Below are 26,489 nucleotides of genomic sequence, written 5' to 3' on the forward strand. Positions count from 1 at the left end.
ACTTAGACTGTTGCTAGGGAGTTACGAGGATTGAAGCATCGAATTGTTTGGCGAGCAACTACCAATGGTGGGACCAGACCGAATTCATGAAGAGATATATCTCTCTGGTGTATATTTTTTTTTATATTTTTTATTTCATTTTACTACTCTCTCTTTTTTTATCAGTCAACAAACATAATCATATGTTCACAATATCATATAATTGATTATAGTGAAACCGTAGATAATAAAAGTATCAATGAATTAGGATTGATATCACCAAATCAATAATGGTATCATCGATGAAAATAACAATAGAGCAATATGTAATAGTAATAGTAAATTCATACAATACAATAAATTAGTGTAATAATAACAATGTCATGCAGCAGTAATAAATTAGTAAAATGCATTCCAATAATCACACTAATCAAGTAAGGAGTTCGGGCTTGCACGCTATTTTTTTAATAGTTAGTAGTTTGTAAAATGATAACTATTGGCTTATTAAACATAGTCGTCACTCCTTTCCCGTCGGCACGGTAATAACTCCTTATAAATTACAATCAGTGTATCACATAATGAGAGTGACAAATATAAAAAAAAAATTCAATGTATCGCATGAATTAATAAAAAATATCACCAAATCATAATATTTAAAAAGAAAGTTTGTCAGCCCACCATTATGTATGGATTAATTAGTCTTCAACTATTGTTAGTAATTCACCAGCCTTTACTTATTTTTATAAATTATTATTATCACAGTATTATAACAGTAATATCAAACAATTATTATTCAATCACATGCTTATATTTATTCATAATACTTGTATTAACAATATGTTCATACTAAATTACTAAAATTCCTATTCTTACAAATCGTTCAAAATACAATAACTTTTGTTTTACTCGATGAAATTATAAAATCATCTAGTCAAAATATCTAGAATAATTAGCACTGTAACATATAAAAAGTTGTATGATCGAAGTTCATTAAATTTAAAGAAAATGTAATAAATTCAATTTAAAAAAAATCAGACGGTTGAAATTAAAATTTTTGAAAACGGAGATAAAATATCAGTCATCTATTTCGATATGAATAATTTTTTTTAAAGGCAATGAAGCGAATTGGATATCCTTTTGCTGCCTACTGGTCCAGGATTGTTTTGGACCCTTTTTTATTTATCTTCTTTTAGCCTTTGAATTTTAAGTTTTGAGCAGCTGCTCATGTTTGTCATCTTTTTTAGTTGTATTGAGTTTTTCTTATTCTATTTTTTTTTTATAATATTAAATTGGGCTATTCCCGCAATTTCACCCAAAAAAAAAAAAAAAAACGTCCTCCCTAACGAGCGCAAACTTGTCGTCAATTACTCGTGCACTTTGTCATTAAAGAAAATTCCAAATTTATTCAAATTTCAGAACTTCGTGCCCACGTTTTTTTTGGGGCTCTCCTTCCTTCGTTCCTCGTACTCCACAATTTAAACCAAAATCTCTTCAAAAAGATTACATTTTTCACGGATACATTTTGCAGGCCGAAAGAAACATTTTCTCTAAAATTTACTCCTTTGCTGCAACCGATCCCTCGCCAAGAAGACATTTTGACGTTGTTTTCCTTTAATTTATTCCGATTCCTGTCTTGAAAAGCAGCAATTAAAGCCCTTTCCATTGTCGGTTCCTGGCGGCCAACGGCTGATTTTGGCCTCTAAGTGGATCTCGGTTTAAGATCCCACATACTGAATATCGGCATTTGTTTGATATCCTGATCTCGGAAATGGAGGATCAAATGAAGAGATAAGCGGCATTTGGGAGTTATTCTTCGGGATTTGCTGGTTAGAGTAATTTCTCTAAACCTTTATCTGATTGATATCTGAATAATCGCTTCGCTATTAGAATGTATATGTAATTAATGCCTTAATGCTAGACTCTCCTAGCATCCATTTCCTTGGTGCCGTGCGTGCCCTTCCCATTCTGCAAGTCGCTGCGTTTCCTTCTCATCCAGCGATCTCCCGACTTTGCGAGTGATTCCTTTCACGTTCAGCGGTCGCGGCTTATAGTCTCTTCAACCTCATTTCATTCGCCGCTTCTCCATCCAAAGATCTCCTTCAGCGAAGAACGCCGGTAAAATGAGATAGGTTTTATCTATTGATGTACTTTTATGTTTAAAACTGTTATATTAACCAATGTAAATGTTAATATGCCATATTAGTCAATTTGTGCTTACCTATTGTAAGGTTTTATTTGATCTGCCTTCAAATTTTTAGCTGATTAATATATTGTATTAATCATTTTTATGGTTTTAATCTGCTATAGTATACCTTTGATCTATTATATTATGTGAATGGTTTGATTTTGGTCATCATTTTATAAAGATTTTTTTAAGCTTTCAAATGATCACCTAATTGATTTCTCTTTTCAGGAGTTCATTTTATATGGCGAGTATCTGTGCTAAGGTGGCCTTACAACATGGGCTGTTCCATATAATAATTTAAAATATAATAATAAGCAGTAAACTTGCCACGTACTGGATTGTAAAGATAACATAGAACCAAATAGTTACAGAAAACACTGATATCTTTAAATGCAATAATACTGAGACAAATGCAAAGTATTTTTCATATTGCACGAATCTAAATATCTAATAAAATTGACATGTCAGGTGCCAATTAGACTAGTTGGTAATGGCCTTGAAAGTTATTTCAAAGGTCTTGAATTTGATCCTCATTTCACTATAATAAACTTCCCCTCATGGACTTTTTGTTGAGCAAAAAAAAAAAAAAAAGAAAAAAAGAAAAAAAAAGAAAAAAATCTAATATTAGTGATATCTTAATAACAATGATCAAAATAACACCTTAGGTTCTTAGGTCTTTGATTCCCTAGATCATCCAATTTAGTCCCTTTTTCCTTTGTCTTCTAGTTATGGCATCTAGCTCTGGACTTCATCTTCTCCACAACATCTTCACTGCTGATCCATTTAGCAATTGCAGCCCAACATCAGTGTTTTCAAAATGCAATGAAAAGCACTAGAGTTCTTTTTTGCTTCTATGCACAAAGCACAAAGCACAAATCAAAGAAGTTTTTATCTTAATTAAATTGAACATTGCTTTTCTCAATTAAAGCACTTACGATTTTCCGAAATCCTTTACTCAATTGCGACATGAACTGCTGTCTATCAGAGCACACATGCATTGACATCCGAATGTTCTTTTTCTATCACAATTCAAATTAATCTTTGGTTATTTGGGTTCTAGATCAGAGGCTTATATTATTTTAACAGCATGTATTTTGTAATTTTTAAATTTGCTATGAAAAATAACCCTTTTTGCTTGCACATTATTTATTGTAGTATTTTGTTGATTTATACTGTGATTGGTAAGTGAATCAAGCGTTAAATTAGATTGAGCTGTGCATTTTGTGTACGTATGTTTTTCTAATGAAATTTGGATGTTTATCAATAATAAGGTATGTTTTGCTTCCGGTTGCTTTTGGTCTAGATTTGGCTTACTTTATAACAACAACAACAACAACAACAACAAGCCTTTATCGTACTACGTGAGGTCGGCTAAATTAATTCTTTTTCTGCATTGTGTCATGTTAAGAGTCAACTTCTCATTTAAATCTAAAAAAGAAAGGTCATTTTTAAAATTTTCTAACCAAGTCTTTTTAGGCCCACCTCTATCTTTCTTAACATAAGCCAAATCTAATACATCTACTTTCCTAACCGTGTGATTGGAAGGATGCCGTCTTTTAGATTTGGCTTGCTTTAATTCATAAAAATATGGTGATGAAGCGCTTCTAGTTCTCAGATATTGCATAAAGAAAAACTATCTACTTCATCCGTTTAGCGTGAATTGGCAATGATGAAGTCCTTTCCAGTTCTCAGATATTGAACCTTTGCATTATCTTTGAGCCTGAAATTGCAGACAAAACTTTGTTCTTGAGTTTCTTTGTTCTTTGCTGATCAACTGTTATCTTTGTTATCTTGTTGGTTGAAAATTGGAAACTTATAACATTCATAGCAATGATTATATTTCTTTTGCTGATTCTCTTTGCTTTGTTATTGAACTAGCTACAAGATAACTTTCAACATAATCTGCTTTCTCTCTAAACTTTGCAGTAGTTCTGCATTTCATTTAGAATTTTCCACTAGATAACATGGGTTAATTAAGCTGAAGGTGCAGTTCATGGTTCGAAGACAACATAATTTGTATCTCTTTCAAAGCTGTTACACTTGAGCTTGAAATATATTGACGTTTTAGTGAAATGCACGCAGTGCAAACTGTATAATGTATCATGGAATCTTTTAATCTTGCTGATAGTTAATCTGTCTCGGCATTACCATTTCTTTGAGTACTTAAAATCAAACTTATATCTTGGAGTATGATTTCAAATACTTTTTATCATAAACTTCTAAATTTGGTTATGATTCACCCACCCTCTTTTTTTGTAGAAGCTGCAGCTTACATGCACTTGAAGTTAATTCATCCTTCTATATCAACCAATATCTTGTCTTAGCACGATATCCTTAGGTATGGGATTATTTTGCATACTTAGAAAATACGTTGTTTATATAGAAATATAACTACCATCAATTTTTTTATACCCACTTCTTGACAGCCTAATTCTAGATAACATCCTTTTATTCTCTCTTTCACTTGCAGGGGCCTTATATAGATCATTTTAGCGGCTTCTCTTTTTTGACATAAGTTGAACTGGTGTTAGATCTCGTTTCCGAGTGGCCTTATCTTGGTAATTTGAAGATTTTTGTCAACAAATCATATATCTTGTTCAAGATGTTTGACTGTGGTTACAAGGCACAATATATGGATGGGCAGAAAGAGAAGTTTGTAAGGTGTGACTATTCAGTGGCCTATGATTTTAACTGATTTTTTTACTGTATTATGCAATAAATTTTAGCAACAATTACGTCTCTAAGTCCATAATAAATGTTTAATTGAGATGGAGCACCACTTATCTTTTCCATTTGATTTGTCACTAATCATGTATTGCTTATGTTTATTAGGAAATATTAGCTTGTTAGCATCTGCAACAACAATTCCTCCTTATTCTATTCATTTAGTTGCATATTTCTTTCCATTTTCTTATTCAAGTACACATGCTGGTTGAAGGAAGTTTACTTGTTGCATTAGTTGATATTTTTGATTGGCGTCAAGTAAATGATCAAAATGGTTCCCAAAATTTTTAGGTGTGCTTATATTAGTTATAAACTTATTCAAGTCTTTCAACTTATTAAATTTGAACTAATTTTATTCTACGATCAACTTTGCCTTTTTTGGACAAAAATTAGTAGAAAGGAAGCTTTTTATGAGAGAATTTTGGATTTTTTAGCTCTAACCCCATGAGTTTGGGCTGATATTAAGTAACGATATTGACCCTTAAAAGTCCAAAAAGCTCTTACGGAATGCTTCTCTCAACCAATTTTCATTCCAAGAAATGACTAGTTGATTATAGGAAAAATTTGGCTTGAAAGTTATGAGTTGAGTGGCTAATTTCAATACCTGGAAAAATCTAGGACTAAAATAAATACATCTAAAAAGTCTAGCTACCATTTTGGTCATTTACTAATTATTGTTTTATGGAATAAAACAGTTTAAATTTCTTTCTGTTAGTTAATGTATTACCCACTCATCATAAACAATGACATTCGAAATAACACAAACAGTTAAGAACTCCATTGATAGAGTTTATTTAAGTCAATAGGTCTTGATTTACAGTTAAGCACTCCATTGCTTTGTTAACATTTACGAAAAAACGCAAACATTGCTTAAGATTGAGCTATGACTATGGAATTATGGACCTTAATTGTCGTCTTAAGAGAAAGCTCACATTTATCTTGTGCGTGTATGTCAATTAGCTTAGTTGGTAAATATTTTGAAAGTTATTGTCATGAACTTTAGATTGAATCTCATCTATATTAAATTTTTTCTTTGACGCTTAATATTCCTCATTTTTGTCTTATAAGAGGTCAGTAAAAAAGTTTCCATTCATACCATGATCCTTTTCTTGTAAAAAAACCCAAAACACCTTTCTTCTCTAAAAGGTATATAAAAAATAATTACATGCACCTGTGGGTATAATTAAATGCTATTTTAGCAAATCATGAATGGGTTCATATGCAATTTCTTGATTGTCATCTTTAATTATGTTTGATCACACATAATTATGCATGATTACAAAAGGTTCAACTATTTCAGGATGTATAGGATTTAGGGTTTCTAGTGTAGATCTAGAATGAGATGCAAGAAAACAAGTGCCACCAAAATTTAGGAAAAATTCCTTTATTTTGATAAAAATCAAGAATTCATTCCGAATGATAATTCAATGATCACCAATAGTGATTTTGTTAAAAATTTGAAATAATAAAAATCATATTTATAGCACAATAAAAAAACCATATTATAATAGATTCGAGCAAGTCCAATCACGAACGCAAAACCAATTATAGTTCATCCCTATTTCAGCTGGATTACATCAAGGATCAACCTTAAGCCCATATATTTTTGCTTTAGTCATGGATGCTCTTATTAGACATTTGCAAGAGAATGTACCTTGGTGTATGCTTTTTGTTGATGATATTCTTCTTGTTAAATAGACTACAGAGGGAGTTGAACGTAAGCTTGAATTATGAAGGTCAACCTTGAAGTCTAAAGGTTTTTTTTTTTAGTAGATATAAAACTGAATACATGGAGTGTAATTTTAGTTGTAATAGATATAGTAGGGGGATTGTGACTTTGGGCGATCAAGTCATTAATAAGAGTACACGTTTTAGATATCTTGAGTCTATTATTCAGAGTGATGGTGAAACAGATGTTGATATTATAGTAGAATTCAGTTTGGATGGTTGAAGTGGATGATTGCATCGGGCTTGTTGTGTGATAGAAAAGTACCTCTCAAACTTAAGGGAAAATTCTATAAGATGGTGGTGCTTGAAATGCTTATGGCGAAGAATGTTGGCCATTAAAAGTGAAGCATAATATTAAGTGTTGCAAAGATGTGGATGATTAGGTGGATGAGTGACTTAACTCTTAGAGACAAAATATAAAACAAGTATATATGTGAAAAGCTTTGAGTAGCTCTAGTTACAGACATGTTTAGAAAGAGTTTCCTTAGATGGTTTGGTCACATAAAATAGTGCTTTTCTTTATTAGATTTAAATGAGAATTTGACTCTTAACAGAACACAATGGAAAAAAATGATTCATATAGCTGACCCCACATAGTGGGATAAGGCTTGATGTTGTTATTATTGTTATTGTTGGTTTCTTATATGGTGATCAAAATCACGGTGTTTATGTTTCAAGAGCCTCTAATCAAAACCTAACAGTAACAATGATATTTTCCTTGTCTTAAGTAAGAGATTTTGGTTTGGTGTTTCACCATGGTAAAAGATGTTTTTTTCAAATAAGTTCGCTCTCGCAATATTACTTTATCAAAAAACATCCACATATTAGGTAATACGTGTAACACTAGGAAAATAGTGTGACAAACCAAGTTTCATAATTTCAAAATTAAGAAAGATAGAAATTTATATGAAACGGGATGATGGTATTTATTGTTCCCAAATTTGTTGTTTATAGGCATTTAGATTAAATGAACTTTCTTAATTGTCCATTTGAAACATTTCAACAATTTCAGCACCTTCAATATTAAGAAATGCATAGAAACTTATTAATTTGAAATGAATCTATACAGCATTCATATATTTATCGTGTATTGTGCCATAGAAGTTAGAAGTTTTTCGAAATGTTTTCCTTGTTCTAGAGCGTGATTATCAGTCTTAAGGTAGCATTTGTTTGTCATGTGACTAAAAAGTAATTTTTTCAGTAGGCTAGATCTCCATCTTAAGAGGAGATAATGCCACAGTCATTCACAATTAGCAGAATCAGATATTCTTTTTCCAGTTCATCAATCTTGCAAGCACTTTTTCTCCTTTTGCATTTGATTTAGGATTCACAATTTTCTGACGGTATCCTTATGTTTCAGATTGGATCAGTCAAACCAAACATTGCCATTTGTTTCAAATTGTGGAAAAATGAAGAAGCGTGGTTTCCTCATGGAGGGATTTGGGGTGGGTTCAAAGAATTCAACAAAGCCGTTCAAAATAGGAATGAAAAAGGGATCTGAAGGACTTAGGTCACTGGGTAAATCTCTTAGATTTACAGGTACGAAGGGAGTTTTCCAAGAGGATCTCAAGGTTTCAGAGAAGAGGATTTTTGATCCTCAAGATCCATTTCTTTTGAGAATGAACAGGCTTTTCGTAATATCATGTATTCTTGCGGTGTCAATTGATCCATTGTTCTTTTATCTTCCTGTCTACGATGATAAATCAAATTGCCTCAGCATAGATCGGAAGCTCGCATACACCTCAACCACATTACGCACTATGATTGATTCTTTCTATCTCCTTCGAATGGCTCTTCAGTTCCGTACTGCTTACATTGCTCCCTCCTCTCGTGTTTTTGGTAGAGGTGAACTTGTAATTGATCCTGCTCAGATAGCTAATCGTTACTTACGGCGTTTCTTCACTGTTGATTTCCTTGCTGTGCTACCACTACCACAGGTTTAAAAAACTCTTCATATTATCGCGTATACTTGATTTTTTTCATTTTTCAGATCTGCAGTGATTCAGTTTCATTATGTTTGTTTTTGTCTGTAAGCATGCTACATAGTACATACTGGTGGTTCTCTCTCTCGTATTTTCTTATTTTGCTTCATGGTAGTGTTCTTATTTTTATTTTTTCATTTTGCTTCATGGTAGTTGAAGTCAAGCTTCAAGTCATTTATGTTTAATACAAGTGGAATAATGTATGGAAATCTTCAATATATCTAATGTCTGTTGAAAGAACTGGCTAAATTTGATAGGTTTTGCGCTCTGCTGTTCATAACTGAATTATCTGTGTAAATAACTAGCCTAAACTACCCTATCTAGGTTGATAATGGGCAGACTAAGTCTAACCTCTGAATAATTTAAGACCTTTTTTTTTTTCTGAATTTCTTTTTCATGGTTAATTCTATCTCCCAAGATATTATGTTTATTATTTTCTATCACCTGAACTGCACAATTAAGATCAATTCAAGAGTTTTGTAGATTAAGGTGATTAAGTTGCCCATCCTGCTAAACTTAATCCATTTTCATTTGTTCCTGTGAACTTCTAGAGAATCAATTAATGAGTGCTTCATGATCCTGTGGTTTAATGTAGTAAAAATGTTGACAACCATTTCCTTTATGTGTATAATGTGCATATGAGTTTATCTAAATGTCCTTTGGGTTCTTTTCTATTGTCAAATAGGTTAGTCTGTGATTTTGAGGTAGTTTCAACCAACTACGTACAAAATATTTAAGTTTAGCTTTTTCAATTGCCTTTTCAACTCAACCAACTCCCGATAAACATAATAAAGATCAAGTTGATGATTGGTAAAGTTTGAATCGGTTCTTGACCAAGCCATCCCTTTGTAAGTAGGCAAGATTTAGGGGTATATGCATAATTTTCCCAAATATCTATACTCAATACATGTCTTCTAAATTATATCCTTATTGTATTGAACTAGAGCATTAGATCACATTGGATACCAAATTTAATGTACTTTGGCAAGAGTAGTATTAATGTGGGTAAACTATTTGGAACATCTTTTGTTGCACTTGTTCATTTTGTGGGGTTTATAAAAGGGCAGGCATAGAGAAGCTTTTGGTTGTTGCATGATTTCAAGCCAGATAAATCGCCTCATTGTAATGTTGATGCTATGATCTTGTGCCTTACAAGATCCCTATTGATAAAAGCCTTGTTTATTGCTTAGGAATATCCTTTAATGTTAGCATCTTAAGCAGTCCTAAATAAATTGGTGTCTTTAAGAAAGTTATTATATATATATATATATATATATATTATATTTCTAGAGGGTTGTACCCAAATAATTGTTTCATGGGAGGTTGCACCCATTGCTTGTTTGAGAGATGTTGATTTGTTCTTGAGAGGTCTTGCTCTTGAGTTTAGACTATTCCTTTGGTTTTGTAGTTTTTATAAAAACTTGGCGAAAATGAATGCTATTAGAATTTTAGCAATAAACTAGTATGGTCACCTTCAACCTAAATTATTTTGCAATAAAACCCTAAATGTGCCACTTGTCCACCCAGCACCATCACACAATGGTTCGCTATCCCAACGCTGATGTGTGTGGGACGCTCACCTCTTGTTTGAGTGACCATCTCTTCAAATCGACACCCTTGTTGCTCGTTGTACTAGTGTTGTTGCTTACATAGGATTCTCACTAGCTCTCGGGCTCGTGGCTTAGCTCCTCCCTTGGTTATTTCAAGTGCATGTCTTGTCCTAGTATGGTTGCAACCCTAACTTCTTTTTCACTTATTTTCTCCCTTTCGGGTAATTTTTCCATTTCCCCGCTCCAAATTGTTGCCTCTTGTGTCCTTGTCCTCTTTGGGTAGCACATGTAGGTGGGATCTCCCTATGCTCAAACCCTAATTTAACTCTTCCTTCCCTCACATTGATTGCATGTATGGTTGTGTTTGATCTCCCAATTTAGATCTTTATCTCCACCTACTATCTTGATGCCTCTATAATATCTGTTGCTATAAACTCAGGGTAATAATGTAATTTGAAAAAAATGTTTGTTTGAACTTGATTTAGTTAGTGATTATGATTTCTATAGTGCGTAATTGATCCTGAATAAACCCATAAATTGAAATGGAAAAGAGAAATTTAGGTTGCCAAAACTACATTGGGAGCGTCGCGGGGCTGTGATGGACAACATTGCGTTATCATCTTCTTAGTTTGGGATAATGTTCTGAGGGAGTGTTGCTATGCTGGCTGGCGTCATTGAGGTGCTCAGCTCTCGGGTTAGAGGCATCTGGAATATTTTATTGGATGCGTTGAGAAGGTTCCTACCGTGACACCATACCAAAATGAGTGCTTTATATATAAAATATCTCAAATCATTTTTCACTCACCATGCCAACCACCTTACTGGAGAAGGAAAGGAAGAGGAGAGGAGAAGGAGAGAGGCAAGGGGGAGAAGGATTCAGAGGCCAAGAAGTTGTAATCATCTATCAGGCTAGTTAGGGATTTCATAGAGCATGAGGTAGACTTCTAAACTCTTATTTCTAATTTTAATTTCTGTAATTCTATAAAAATATATGATTAAAAATATGTTTTTCTAGAGTTTTATATTAATTTCACTATGTAACTTTTAGTATAATGCTTCATTATGAATATTTTAGCTAAAAGATGTTGAATTTTTATTGGTTAGTTTTCTCTATACTGAATTATGTGAGTATTGAACAAATAAGGCATTTTTTGGTTTTTGAAATAGTTATATAAAAGGTTGAATACTCTGTTCTGAATATTCCTATGAAGTTATTATTAGAATGAAGAAAGTTAGTGGGTATGTTTTTATGTGCGCAATGTGAATTACTGTATGCAATTCTTGCACTTTATGCATCACCATCATCGTCATATTTACATGCGATTTCATTTAAATTGCATAACTCTTTGCATGACGTTGAAAGAGCTTTAAATTCTGTGATGTGATATGTGCATTATTTGAAATAATACAAGCGCTGTATATATTATGTTATGGCTCGATCTATCTTGTGTGGATGTGAGAGGGATTCTGACCCTACTTGTTGAAAGCAAGTAAGGGAGGTCATTCTATTTTTTTTCTGGCACCACTTTCTATATGCAAGTGTGGGAGATTAAAGAGAGTTAGAAGTAGAAGCGGAGTTATAAGCATGCATTGGGAGATACGCATCACACTCATGCATTGCATAATATGATAATTCAATGCATAAACTATAAATACTATTTTGAATTGGTTCTGGAAGATTTTGAAGTTTCTGAATGAATTATGATAAAATAAAAAAGTTAAGTATACGTGAAACTCTGATAATTAGTGTCGTCTAACATCTCTGATATTTTTATGAAAGTGAACTATAAAAGTTCAAGTGATGTTCATGAAACTAGGTGCACTTTAATGTTATTAATGTATTATGCTATGCTAATACATTTTCTATACTGTAATGATTTATTAAAATTTTAAATAGAGTTATCAATATTTTAATTGGATATTCATATCTGTGATGAGTTTGTGATAGAAGTATGTTGAGCTGGTTGTGCTCTCTCTATGATATTTGACTAGTGGACTCATGCATAAATTGATGTGCAAGTGAATACATCAATCAGCATACAAATAACAACAGGAGATATACTACAAGTATGATGAACCCCCTGCATACATAAATACTCACACGACATGCTACTTGCAAGGAAAAGGTGGTCGATCCGTGAGGAGTGTAAGCACTTACAAGTGGTTGTAGGATACTTTACGTATGAGTAACCTACTACCTATAAGTCATAATGCAATAGTGGACCTAAAATTGAATGAATTTGAATTCAAATGCGCAGTAGTGGACTTGAATTAAACTCAATTAACTTAACCAAAACTTGGACAAATGCAAAAAACTTGGACTTTAACAAATCATATGAAATCAAGCCTAAACCAAGATGCAATAAGCCAAGCTTGATTACAAATAACAAGACATTTCCAAGCAAGAACTCATACAGAGTGTTGAATGAATTCTCAAGGTATACAAATATTGAATGATAGAATTAAATGGCTTGAAACATTCAAGCAAGATTAACTTATAAATGAGGACAAGTGATATCCATATTGTCATACAAGCAAATTCAACTGCCCCTGTAAACAAAGAGATTTGGTTTGCATAGGGAAATCAACAATAAGTGTGGGGCATTTTATTCATTACAAATATAGGAGTGCAAACAATATATTACAAGCGACATCAAAGGAGCTACAAGGAATGCAATGTCATGTCTCTTATCGACAACAATTCAATTTCAAGAAGATATAATAAGGAAGGAGATCAAATGCTAATGAGCAAATAAAAGACTTGTATGTAATTAAGAATAAATGCAAGAGCAACGGGCATATCAATAACAACATACTCAATGAAATATGCATGAATTATAACGAGGATTATGCAGTGATATCTGCAAGCAAAGCAAATGAGAGGTAGGAGAAGTGGATCCTTTGCTATCAATGCAAACTAACGTGTAAATGAGCACATAACAGTTTACTTTCAAATGAGAAGGATAGATAACCTATAAGAGACTCACACCATAATCAACATGTTAATTGCAACAGGAAAGATTCGACATGAGGTGGAAGTAATAATGTGATATAGCTAGATGTATCCAAATGAATGTTAACATCGGCATGCAAGTGAATGCACTAAACTTTCTACAAATGATGACAGTAGACATGGGGCAACTACGATAAATATCCAGCAAATGCTAGGGAGATAAAGCGCTTGAAGGCAAAAGGTAGAATATCATAGCAAAAGTAAATACTTACGGGTCCTTGTAAAAAGACCTGACATATGCACCATATGCCATCTACAAGCAAATGTCTATAACAACTACAAGCTCCCACAAGCCACTATAGGATACCCTAAATATATAAATTTAATATAAATAATTGTTTTATGTTATATATTTAAGCATAATTTACATATATAAATTATATATAAAATTTTCAAAACAATATAACAAACTGTTAGTTCGGGAAAATGACCACGGATTTCGGAAGCATAATGCATCAGTAAGAATGCAATATTTAAGATTGAAATGTTTGATCCTTTATTTAAAGCCAACAATAGAAAATAATGATGATGGCATAACCTAGGAGTTGCCTATCGATCTCAATATGAGTTCTGGGAAGAGAAAGCTAGATCAAATCAAGATGGAATGAATCCCAATTCAACCAAGTTTCGAACATTGAGTTGGATAAGATTATTGAAGTTTGCAAGTTTCTTGATGAACAATGGTTGTGCATCCAACATTACCTTATACGTACAAATATTGAAGTATTTCGACAAACACAGACTTCTACGAGCCATCGTAGAAGACCCGTCGAATACTCCAAGAATGCCCCCGCACATGCATCTTAGTTTGTATACACATAGATACACAAATAGGTACGTGTAATCATAGACCTCCATGGGCTCCGATGAGCGTACTATTAGTATACACGTGATGTCTAGGGATGCTGCGCAGGTTAATAAGTGAATTCAAGTTTGAATCTGACCCTTCTATGCAGATCAATAGGAGTTGACAGAGTTCGAACAATCAAACAAATATACAGTTGCAGCAACTGGCATATTTGCCTTAATACATTCATATTAGACCTTCAAAGCTTATAATAGTAAAATTTCAACAAAAAAGGCATAAAGCTTATGAAATCCGATCTCCTATTGTTAATTTAATAGGGTCGACAAGGTTTAACACAAAAACATAAATGATCTCATACACCCCAATGATGGTCGTGTTGAATGCAGATCTCAACTGGAGGGGTTAACTCCAAATATTTCAAATTCCACCCAAATACCAAAAATCTATAATCCAAAAAATCATCCAAATCCATATATTTAAAATTAAATTCAATAACTATCAAACACTTAAAAAACAAACCCATCCACTCTCCGTAACAGTTTGCCGAGGTGGACAAATTAAAATTTACTTCAGCTCACATAGAGCTAATGCCTAGTCGAAAATATCACTAGGATTCATTCTCAAATAATCTTTTTCCATTAAGGACGTGGTATGTGTCCTCTGACCGTCGGTTTTGCCGTCAAATGACACCGCAGGATAAACAATTATAACCCAGGCCCCTCTGAACCAGGTGGTTTTGCCGCCAAATGACATCACGAGATAACAGTTATGATCAGAGCCAATACGTTCCTTAGTGATATCAAATCCTTGAGATATTAATCAATAGGATATAATTGATAGGACACAAAGTCATCTGTTAGCTAAGGTGGATTCAAATTTGTCCCCTTAGACAAACACCCACCCCAGGTCTACAAGGTCCCTTTGGACGAAGCAACCCATGACTGCCGACAATGATCCTTCTATCAGGTTGGGTCAACTACCTCCTCTGACTAAGTAGACCAGGGTCCACGATGGCCCGGGACGATGGAATCATGGGATCTTGATCGGTTCTATCATCCATTCCCCCACCATCCGCTTTAAGTGCAAGATGGTGAAATTTTTCATTTTAAATATCAAACCTTGAACATTCAGATTCCAAATTCCATGCTCATATTGCTACTATATGCCAGATAACACGTATTCTCTACGTATCTGATTGACGACTAGCCTTAATCGAAAGTTCTCTCTTGTTATCGAAAGGGGTAATTAACTGTAGGTGCTTGCGCCTATAAGAAAGCAGAACTCGGATCATAAAGTCCTTGCAAAATGAGGGCGAAATGTCTGGGTAGTGTCTTATCTACAAACCCATCTACCTTCCCAAAATTTACCCCGGAACTTAATTCTGTTAAAACTCTCCCGAAGAAGAAAAAGAAACATCGGGCGGAGGCCGGTGCTGAATATTCGGAGCCCACATCTATTAACCTGTGATGAAGTGAGGTAGACTCAAATATACTTAGTCTACTGATTTCAAGAAATATCCCAAATATGATTTAAATTAGAAAACAGAGAACTTGGTTTTGGTTATTCTTGAACCACTAATTTTTAGATCAACTGGCTGTTTCAATTATTGGAAACAAGAAATTTCTTTTTAGGCAGATTCCAATGCTAGTCTTCTCAAAAATTGAATTACAGCCAGTCGAATTCAATGCAAACTGCTATTCAAACAGCCGTATGTCTTTGCTGGTTTGATCCCTTTGTGGAGCAGCAACTAAATTCAATGCAAGAGGTCTAGGAAGAAAGTAGGATGCTCTTGAGGGCTCGAGTCTGGCCTCGAACAAACCTCAACAACATCTCGGTGGCTTTTTCAGAATTCGCCGGTTTTGAAACTCTTCGGAAGGGAAGACTGACAGTCACTAGTGTAGGTTAGGAAACCTAGCAACAAATTGTGGCAAAAAATTAGGCTCCACTATGGCTCCCTCTCTTCCTCACCTTGCCTATACTAAGGGGAATTCCACCCCATGGGTAGGAAAATCCTTCCCAAATAGGACAAATCTGAAATCTAACCTCCGGGCAAAAAAAAAAAAAACCCTTCCTAATGTGATAAGAGGGTATTTATAGAAACCCGTATATACTGAACTACCCCTAATAAAATAATAAGAGAGAAGTATATTCTAAGTAATTCTTTTAAATAGAAATGACCCTCATTTTTTTATATGTATCATTCCATTAACAAACCAGCATATCTTGTTCAGCTTCCAATAATTGGCGCTCTCTTTTGCATTTTGAATTGTGTACAAATTACAGGAGTTCATGGTGTACTACTATTGTCAAAGTGATTTGCCTTTTCATACTTTCAACTTTTAACTGTCACTGTTACAAGCATACTTTCGTTATCTGAAGTTAATTTTTTTTATGATTCCATTGCAGATTGTTGTTTGGAGGTTTCTCCAACGATCAGAAGGTTATGATGTGCTGGCCACAAAAAATATATTGCTCTTCCTTATATTCCTTCAGTATATTCCCAGATTTATCAGAATTTTTCCTTTGACATCAGAGCTTAAACGAACTACTGGTGTGTTCGCTGAAACTGCTTGGGCTGGCGCTGCATACTACCTATTGTGGTTTCTACTTGCTAGTCATGTAAGGACTGTCTCTCTTTTGCATTCTCATCTACTTTAAATTGATCCTCTTTGTTGCACAATTACTGAGAAGCAAAATTGGAGATATTGTACCGTATATTCGTCAAAGTTTGTACAAAATGCATAGAAGTTACTCCAATTTGATTGCACTTTGTTGCATATGACACTTATTTTCTAGTGAGAATAATGAGAGACCTACGCCTACCTGTTTGAACAAAACCAAATGTTGTATTACTCTAGGTTCTTATACCTCAGGAAGAGGATATATTTTACCAATATAACGTACCACTTTTCAACTAAAATTGCTGGATGTTGACTATTCCACACTTTGGTAGTAGGCTAGATTCTAGATTTAGTGTACTAAGCATGTTGAGATTGTGAAAAATGTGTGCCCAGGAGGATTGATGATCATAAGAGTGGGAAAAATGAATTGTAAGTAGAACATTTGATAAATAGAAAACAAGAGATTTATATGGTTCAGCAGGATCATTTATTTCCATAGCTGCACATAGATATAAATGTCCACAAGTATACAGACATGAAAATATAAATATTTGCTCACCCAATTTTATTTTATTTTTATAATTTCATCTCACTAGTATTCTTTCCCCCTCTCTTTTATTCCATCTCTAAATCAGCATAATTCCTACACTAACTATGCTCTCACTGAATATTCTGAAAGTGACATGTCGGGCTACCTCGGTAAAAACTAATCCTATTGTGATCGCCTTTTATAAGGCTTCCAGCTTCCAACTATTATTTCTTACCCTTTAATGATTATTTTTTACCACTCAATTGAGAAATCCCTATCTGACAGTAACCAAGGTAACTTTCAACCTTCGACATGCCACTGACCACCTCTTTGGCTCCAACTTATGTACTTGGATGAATATAGGAGAAGAATGAGTGATGCTCTTAAGTACTCATTGCCAACTATCCAACTGAGAAATCTCTTTATATGATACCGAGGCAACTATCATCCTTTGATCACTTTATTAACATCAGCCTCTATAATTGGTTGAAGAAAGGAGAAAAACGAGTGATGTCCTTCAACACATTCAACCAATATCCCTATATAATACTTAGAAGTGGTAAGTAATGAACAAAAAGAGGTTATGATAGAGAATTAAATGAAGCAATAATATGCAACATGCTTTAAGAGATTTTGAAGAGGTTTTAGGAATACATGAAAAACACATATAATCAATATATGTAGTAAGTTTTGACCTTACCGTTAAATGTTGTGAGGAAATTATCTCTACATCTCAACAGTTGAATTGTTGTTGAGCCGTTTAAAGTAATATGACGTTTTTTATATTACTTGGATAAAATTATGCTTTACTCTGAACAAGGAATTGATTCTCAAAAAATTGTTAGGCAAGATCTGTCATATAATTTTTACTTACTTTTTGATTTTATTATCCTCAGATAGTGGGTGCATTTTGGTATCTGTTATCTGTTGAACGTCAGGATGATTGTTGGCATCTTGCTTGTTCAAAGTATAATGGATGCCTCAGGGATTTCTTGTATTGCAGTGATCATCATCTTGATGGTTTTGATCAATGGTCCAATGTCAGCAGTGCAGTTCTTAAGAAACAATGCTCTGTGGATGTTGATAATCCGCAATTTAATTTTGGCATCTACACTCAGGCTGTAACTTCTGGAATCATTACATCAAATAAGTTCGTCTCCAAATTTTGTTATTGTTTATGGTTTGGTTTACAAAACCTGAGGTAAGCCTTACTTCAACTCAAAAGATTACTTTCTTGACAACTTTGTTTAGTTCTTTTAGTATCTAGCTATATTATGTAGCCTTCAGTAGATATGTTTCCTCAAAATATAGAAGAGCGAATTTTACATTTACTTTGATAAATATGAAACCCAAAAAAGATTCAGATCAGAATATGTTCACTTAATTCTTCTGTTATAGCATTTTTTTTGTATCTATGCCAGCATTTAGAGCTTTTTACCTTACCCTGTTCACTTTTAGATCAAATTCCATGCACACAACCACACTAGTTCCTCCAAGCTTCAGATAACTTCTAGAAATAGAAATGAGAATATTCGATGAATGGGGTATTGAGTGCGGGAGATTGATTTGATAACGTGAATAGGAAATTTTAATTTTTATATTTAAAAAAAAAATAAAATTTTTATATACTAGAAATTATGTTTACAAAAATTCATGAAGTATTTAAGACACGAGTGTCGAACGTGTCCAATTCATATTTAATATTTTTTATGCAGACGTGTCGAAGGCGTGTCAGATGTATGTTATGTTGAAAGCATGTCAGACTCTGCACGCCTTTTTGAGGAGAAGTGTCAGTACATTTAGGAGAAATCTTATAATAAAGTTTCAAGAAAAGGGCTTTGGAGAGTTTTAGAAAAGAAAAGGGTTATAATGCTTAAATTTAAGTCATTAAGGATATGTATGCAGAAGCTGTTATGTGTGTTCAAACACAAGTTGGTTTGATCAAGTATTGTCATAGTTCAGTTGGATTACTTCAAGAATCAACTTTAAGCCCATATCTTTTTGCTTTAGTCGTGGATGTTCTTACTAGATATTTGCAAGAGGATGTATCCTAGTGTATGCATTTTGCTAATGATATTCTTCTTGTTGATAAGACTAGAGAGGGAGTTGAAGGTAAACTTGAATTATGAAGGTCAATCTTAGAGCATAAAGGTTTTCGTTTGATTAGATATAAAATAAAATACATGAGTGTAATTTTAGTAGTAATAGAACTACTGGGGGATTGTGACTTTAGGGCAATCAAATCATTAATAAGAGTACACATTTTCTATAACTTGGATCTATTATTCAAAATGATGGTGAAATAGATGGAGATATTATTAGTAGAATTCAAGTTGGATGGTTAAAGCGGAGGAATGCATTGGGTCTATTGTGTGATAGAATGTATCCCTCAAACTTAAGGGAAAATTCTATATGATGGTGGTGAGAACTGCAATATTTTATGGCGTTGAATGTTGGACATTAAAAGAGAAGCATAAAATCAAGTTAAGTGTTGTAGAGATGAGCATGCTTAGTTGGATGAGTGGCTTCACTCTTAGAGATAGAATACAAAACAAGTATATACATGAAAATGTTGGAGTAGCTCCAGTGGCATATTAGATTAGAGAGAGTCGCTTTAGATGGTTTGGTCATATAAAATGTCGGCCTTCTGATGACCCAATTAGGAGAGTAGATGTATTAGGTTTGACCTATGTTAAGAAAGTTATAGATAAACCTAAAAAGATTTGTTAGAAAATATTAGAAATGTTTTTTTCTTACTAGGTTTAAATGATAATTTGACTAGTAGTATGACACAATGGAGAAAAATGATTCATGTAACCGACCCTATCTAGTGGGATAAAGGCTTGATGTTGTTGTTGTAGATCTTGAAAAACTTGTCACCTGAAAATTACAACCTTAGGGAATCTTATACCATAATACTGATTTTTGTTCATGAAATTTGAAATTTATTTTGTGGCACGGATTTCCTTATGTCTTCACCTATGTGGCAGTTGAGCAAATTCATTACCTGAATTGTGCAATGTTTTTGCAAATTCTTCTTCTGAATTCGTCATCTGAATCAATAATTTTGGTACTTGTCATCTGAATATGTGGGATGCATGTAATGTTTCAGAGGGCAATTTCAAGTTCATTTGCTTAAACTCCTATGCGGAATATGTCCAAATTTTATGCATTATGACATGGTTATTCTTATTTGGAGGGATTAACAACTACATGCAGAGCACTAATGTTACGGTTCTCCTTGAACCGACCAAACCAGCCCAGGTGGGCCGGTTCACTTCTATAAGAGGCGGGCTAAGCCACCTCCTTAGAAATTGACGCCCAAGCATGTGCCCCCCCAGCCACCCCCCCCCCCGCCCCCCCCGCCCCCCCCCCCCCCCGGGCGGCAAATAGAGAGAGGGTAGGGGCGGCTAAAGCATATGGAGGTTATTTTGAATTTGGTTTATTTTAGGAAGCTTTTATTAGGAAGATATGTATTTAAAGAGAATGAGAGGTTAGGGTTAGGGTATGCTTGATTATTATTTCTCTTGGAGTTCTCTTTGGTGACTTGGGCTCTAGACTCATCTTCTAGAGATTGGGAGAGAATGATCTTCCTCTCGAATTGAGGATCAATTGTATCTTTGCTTTGTGTTTGCTTTGATTTGATTCCTATAATACAATGTACTGTTTTGGATTGTTTTCACCGAAGTTCTTCAGTTTTTCTCTCTGTTTTTACTAATTAATGTTAGGTTTGCTTGCGAACTCAAGTATTTCCTATCAACTAACTTGCCAGTTGCTTGCTTGATATTGCTAATTATGTATTTTCTGCTGTCCGCAGTACCCTTGGCCAAGGTCTCACAACGAGTATTTATCCTGGGGAGGTTGTTTTCTCCATTGCTCTTTCTATACTTGGACTCATTCTCTTTGCCCTTCTAATTGGGAACATGCAGGTAAACTAGATGCTCTACTTTAGTTTTGAAATATTGGGCATGCTGAGATTTGGGTGGTAGGGAGGTTTTACATGGTTTTAACATAATTTTTACTATCCTACAATCCTGCGTTGACAAATTTTGATTTATGGTGCCTTATCAAGAGTATTTTTGGCTAAGTTCCTTAATTATTATTATTTTTATTAATATTGTTAGCATGATATGTGACCAATCCAGTAATTTTGTTTTTAAAATATGTGTAGACATTTATTTTCATTTTGTTTGTTTTTAATAACTGAGATGTGATAGCTAATCCAGTTAAGATATCGCATTTGACTTGTTAATGTCTAGAAATTTAATTTTAAATTAGATGATTCACTCGTATGAAAATTTCAGACTTATCTTCAGTCACTGACCATAAGACTGGAAGAGATGAGAGTGAAAAGGCGCGACTCAGAGCAGTGGATGCATCATAGATTACTGCCACAGGAACTCAGGGAACGTGTTAGGCGCTATGATCAATATAAGTGGCTGGAAACGAGAGGTGTTGATGAAGAGAACTTGGTCCAGAGCCTTCCCAAGGATCTTAGGAGGGATATCAAACGCCATCTCTGTTTAGCTTTGGTGAGAAGGGTAAGTCATCTTTCAACATTGCTTAATGATGATTGTCTGAAACTGATTTGTTGTCTTAAAAAGTATAAAAATATATAACAAAGAAATTTATTACCTTGGATGCTGCGGTGGAACTCAAACAGGAAAGAAGTTAGCTACCAAAAATGTGTTTTAAAGAGTAAAGAGAAGCAAATTGTAACTTTAAAGATGATCCAAGTTTGATGTCACAGTAAAATGGTTAGTTATATTAATAAATTATCAGATAATTTCTAACTGTCAAGAACTTGATCATACCAAATAATGGGTATCGGTGGTATGATGAGTTATTAAATTAAGAAAATAAAGTTCTACTATTGTGTTTTATTGCTATCAAAAAGAAAAAAAAACTTCCTTGTATAAGAGTTTATCTTGAACTTGCTGAGGGGATGAACCGTCGAAGGTACTAATAATTCAAAAAAATCATGAAGCAGATATGCATGCCATATTAATGGAAAAACTTTGTATCAGAATACGCCAACTTTTTTTTCCCCAATATCAACACTTCTTGTATTCAACAATCAAACCTGCTCTTATCCCTCCAGGTTCCTTTGTTTGAAAACATGGATGAGCGATTACTAGATGCCATATGTGAACGGCTGAAACCAAGCCTGTACACTGAGAGCATCTATGTTGTCAGAGAAGGAGATCCAGTTGATGAAATGCTCTTCATCATTCGCGGCCGACTCGAGAGCATCACCACTGACGGTGGCAGAAGTGGTTTCTTCAACAGAAGTATTCTCAAGGAAGGAGATTTCTGTGGCGAGGAGCTGTTGACCTGGGCTTTAGATCCAAAAGCTGGAGCCAATCTCCCTTCTTCCACAAGAACAGTGAAAGCCTTAACTGAAGTAGAAGCTTTTGCATTAACAGCTGATGAATTGAAATTTGTTGCAAGTCAGTTCAGACGTTTACATAGCAGACAAGTTCAGCACACTTTCCGCTTCTATTCGCAGCAATGGAGGACATGGGCGGCTTGCTTCATACAAGCAACATGGAGGCGTTATTGTAAGAGGAAAGCTGCAGAGATTCGGCTGAGGGAAGAAGATGGAAAAGCGGTTGATCAGGAAGGTGTTTCTTCAAGTCTTGCAGCTACAATATATGTTTCTCGGTTTGCAACCAATGCTCTAAAAGGAGTGCAAAAGTTTAGAAATAAGAGAGTTGGGGAGTTGGTTAAACCGACTAAGCCTTCTGAACCAGATTTTTCAGTAGCGGACTAATTTATATGGAAACTGTTGGAGCTATTTATCATCTTCAAGGGCAGTGCCTTTGATCTGGGGTTCATATGGTCCTGGAAAATTTTCTTGGTAATGCAGCTCCCAATTTCTTAATCATAAGTTCCTTTTTTTTAGGCAGCCAACTTTAGGTTTCGTTTGGGATAACTTTCTTACTGCTTTAAGAAACTGTTTTTTAGTAAAAAAAATTATTAAAAATAGGAAAAAAGCAATGGTCTAAAACGATTCCAAACGAGACCTTAATCTAATGATTATAAGCTTGAGGGCTATGCTCTTAAGCAACACAAGCTCATCGATCCAAGACCTTGTGTGTACGAATATGTGTATGAGTTTACAATTAAATTTGTTCAAATTTTTTCCCTTTTTTTTTTTGGCTCCTTTCTAACTTGCCTGCATGGCCATGATGAACTCATTTGAAGTGTAATAAGGAGTCGAAGATCAAAGAATATGTATGAGTTAATCTGCTTATTAGTTTGGAATTGCTTTATAAATTTTAGCGTTGAAGTTAGAAAATTTTTTTAATGGGACCCATCATATATCAGTTTATTAATTTTGTTATCGCTCCTAAATTTGCTCTTGAATCTTAGGCAGTATTGATTTGTGCTGGTTTGATTCGATATATACACACCAAAGTCAAGCTTAGACAAGAGGATTCTCAACCAAGAAAAAAAATAAAAAATAAAAAAAATGAAAAAAACCTCACAAATGGAAAAATAAAACCAATAAGAAATAAACATTCCAACAGAACATGAATCTAGAAAATTAAAGGCAACAGTGGCTCGTTGCAACAAGGAGACAATAAGGCTCAAATCAAGCATTGTTGGCTTCCTATTTTTCAATGTTTAAACTTTTTTTTTTTAAATATATTTTATATTTTGAAGAAATTTTGCAGCATAAAATTAAAAATAAGAAAACAAAATTTATGAGTTGCGACTATTCTCTGGATGTTGGCGTGAACCACATTTAGGGTCATGATGCAGATAAAATTTCTGTAGTTATAATTTAAGTTTTTCATGAAAGTCAGCGCATCGATTGGAATAAAAATTAATAAATTATTATCCATTGAATGCTTGAATTTGATTATAGAGGCTTCGTTGGCCTTTAAAAATATCAAATTAAGTAAAAAAATGTTGAAGATGATATTGGGAATGCCAAAAATATTTGAATATGCTCATTTGGACCCAAAATTGGGCTTGGACCCAGTTGAGCCTATCTAGTCACCAGGAAGGCTGGCTAACCACTGTTGATAATTAACGGTGCTAACCCACTCCTCTTAGCGTGGCGCCTCCTTTAGGAGATGCCTCAAGAGGTGTCGTTTGCAGGGCAAATTATTGCATCCGGTCACCGGACGTGGAGATAGGTTCGAATATTAATAAAATATTATTTTAAATTAAGCGCAGGTAAAGCGCAGCCAAAAGCGCAGTCAAAAGCGCAGGAAAGCGCAAGTAAAGAGCACCTAAAGCGCAACTAAAGCGCAGTCAAAAGCGCAGGTGACGTGACAAGTTTTTATTGGATATCCGAATCTATTCTCTGCGCCTGGTGACCGGATGCAATAATTTGCCAGTTTGCAGACTTAAAAAGAGGCATCATTTTTTTTTTAGTTTTTTTTTTCTTCATTCTCTTTTTTTTTTTCATTCTCCTTTGTTTTTTTTTTTAAATTTTTTTTTTAAAAGAATATTTTCTATGTTGTTCACTTCTCTCTTTTCTTTTTGTTTTATTTTTTTAACTTCTACTTCTCTTCCTTCAAATATAAAGGCCCCCTTGATTGGGGAGAAAAAGTTTATCATTCTCTCATTTACAGTTCTTTCTCTTAAGAGTGGCTTTCCGCTATTTTATATAGGCAATGTATAATTCCTCATTTGAATGCTCTAATAAAATAAGTTATAAAGAGATTGTGTATATCCCCCTTTTTAAGCTTTGGTGCTCGTCCGTCAAGGGTAATGAATTATTCTTAGAGTTATAGGAATAAAGCAGTCTTTAAATTTTATGTTTGTAGATTCTAGTTCCATTTTCTCAGGAGCATAGACCCTATTTTGTATAAATTGTGCATTATCCATCTTCACAGGTTCTAGTAAAATACTTTGATGATTAAGTAGTGTGCATCCCATTTTAAACTTTCGTGTTTTTTCTATCAGGAGAATTAAAAACCCTATAAGCAAAATTATGAGTGACACCCAAGATTTTTGATCTCTGTGGTGGAGAAACCTAAGATTTTTGGAATACCCCTCGATCATATATTATTTGCCCAACATTTGAGTGCCCTAAGGATGTCATAATTCAATGATATTAGGCTTCTTAGAGTCTTCTTGTTGAGTTGCTTGATTTGACTATAAGCATGCAAGATTTAGAGAATGTTTAGTCCCTCAATTGATGTATAGGAGCTTTCAAGTATGCTTCTAGTGCTTAATTTGGTTCCTTTGGACTTACATTTGATTATTTGTGGTTTCGATGAGTTGGCTCATCGAGATGTTTTGTTTGATTATAAGTTCATTGAAATCAAGGTATCATTTTAGCAGGTAGCTTGTGATTCATAGAAAATGAGTTTGCTCTTAAGGGGGACCCACTTAGAGAACTTGCTTATGATCTGAGAACCATTTGCCTCGAGTATGTATGGAAATTACCTTGAGTAATCAACATGTACTTGCACGAACTGACAAAGGAGCTTACCCTCTGTAGGTGATTTGAGGATTCCTTACCAAGCTAGCAGTCTAACAGCCCAGTATTCGCCACATAACTGAGCCACAACCTCAGTCACTTACTAACCCATAAAGCAACCTCAGGTGTTCGCTCTCTCCTAAAGCCACCATCATCACCAAACATATCTATAGAAAAGTACCCACTCCTTGGGACCCTCTGCCTACTTCATCGTGATCATTAAATTAGGATTTCTCCATCCCCACAATGACATCTCACTTGTCTTTTATCCTCATGGCAATTCGAGCTATCTTACACAAGTCACCAACCACATTAACACGTAGGTCCCCTCATCTTAACACTCGATCATATACTTACCCAGGCCTAACAGCAACACCGAGCTTGCCCAAATATAACTCGTTAGAATTCCTTAGATCTCACCTACTTCCAGCCAACTGGAATATGACACGTGTCTAGGGGGATAAATAGCATTGTATGGGTGTTCTATGTAATATCATACTTTTATCCTTTTTGTATAGTTTTTCTTATAGTTCTTAGATTCCTATAAATAAAGGCTTATTAAAATCTGGAAGCCCAACTTAATATTTATATGATTACAAATATTATTGGTTTGATTGTATACTTGTTTATGCTTTATATACATTACATATTTATTTTGTGTTATTAATCATTTTAGGTACAACATACATTGATATAGATTAAATAATCAGACTCAAGATATTGAAGTGTTAATATCTAAGTTAGTTTGTAATAATAGAGTTTGTACTTCGTTTTCTGTTCTTGAGTCCTATATGTAATTAGGTACATTTTGGCAAAACAATTGAGCACACACTCATTAGAGAGATGAAAATTGAATTTTGAAAAATTTTATATTGAATTGTACTATATGATCTGTTAAATTAAAAATTAATTCAAGTATTTAATTAC

The 26,489-nt window shown here is 34.1% G+C and overlaps 1 protein-coding gene across 2 annotated transcripts; it reads left to right on the forward strand.

Moving 5' to 3' along the window:
* The first annotated feature begins 1,416 nt into the window (after positions 1-1,416).
* LOC110116490 (probable cyclic nucleotide-gated ion channel 5) lies at positions 1,417-23,392 on the forward strand. 2 transcript variants are annotated; one of them, XM_020850080.2, is made up of 10 exons: positions 1,417-1,811; positions 1,898-2,094; positions 4,424-4,502; positions 4,635-4,825; positions 7,977-8,553; positions 16,376-16,588; positions 18,016-18,320; positions 20,937-21,048; positions 21,424-21,660; positions 22,221-23,392. In XM_020850080.2, exons 4-10 carry the CDS (start codon positions 4,767-4,769, stop codon positions 22,890-22,892), a joined length of 2,175 nt encoding a protein of 724 aa, XP_020705739.1. In that variant the 5' UTR covers positions 1,417-1,811; positions 1,898-2,094; positions 4,424-4,502; positions 4,635-4,766; the 3' UTR covers positions 22,893-23,392. The 2 variants fall into 2 exon arrangements, with proteins under 2 accessions (XP_020705739.1, XP_020705733.1); XM_020850074.2 differs by having other exon boundaries at positions 1,417-1,805.
* Positions 23,393-26,489: the final 3,097 nt, after the last annotated feature.

Source organism: Dendrobium catenatum, unplaced genomic scaffold, assembly GCF_001605985.2.
Source record: "Dendrobium catenatum unplaced genomic scaffold, ASM160598v2 fragScaff_scaffold_1338, whole genome shotgun sequence".
Classification (NCBI taxonomy): Eukaryota; Viridiplantae; Streptophyta; class Magnoliopsida; order Asparagales; family Orchidaceae; genus Dendrobium; species Dendrobium catenatum.

Bases quoted from the DNA above. Each gene is read 5' to 3' on its own strand.
- LOC110116490 (XM_020850080.2), top strand. From the start codon at position 4,767: ATGTTTGACTGTGGTTACAAGGCACAATATATGGATGGGCAGAAAGAG. The intron at 16,589-18,015 runs GTAAGGACTGTC...TATTATCCTCAG, and splicing joins GGTTTCTACTTGCTAGTCAT to ATAGTGGGTGCATTTTGGTA. The intron at 21,049-21,423 runs GTAAACTAGATG...TGAAAATTTCAG, and splicing joins TTCTAATTGGGAACATGCAG to ACTTATCTTCAGTCACTGAC.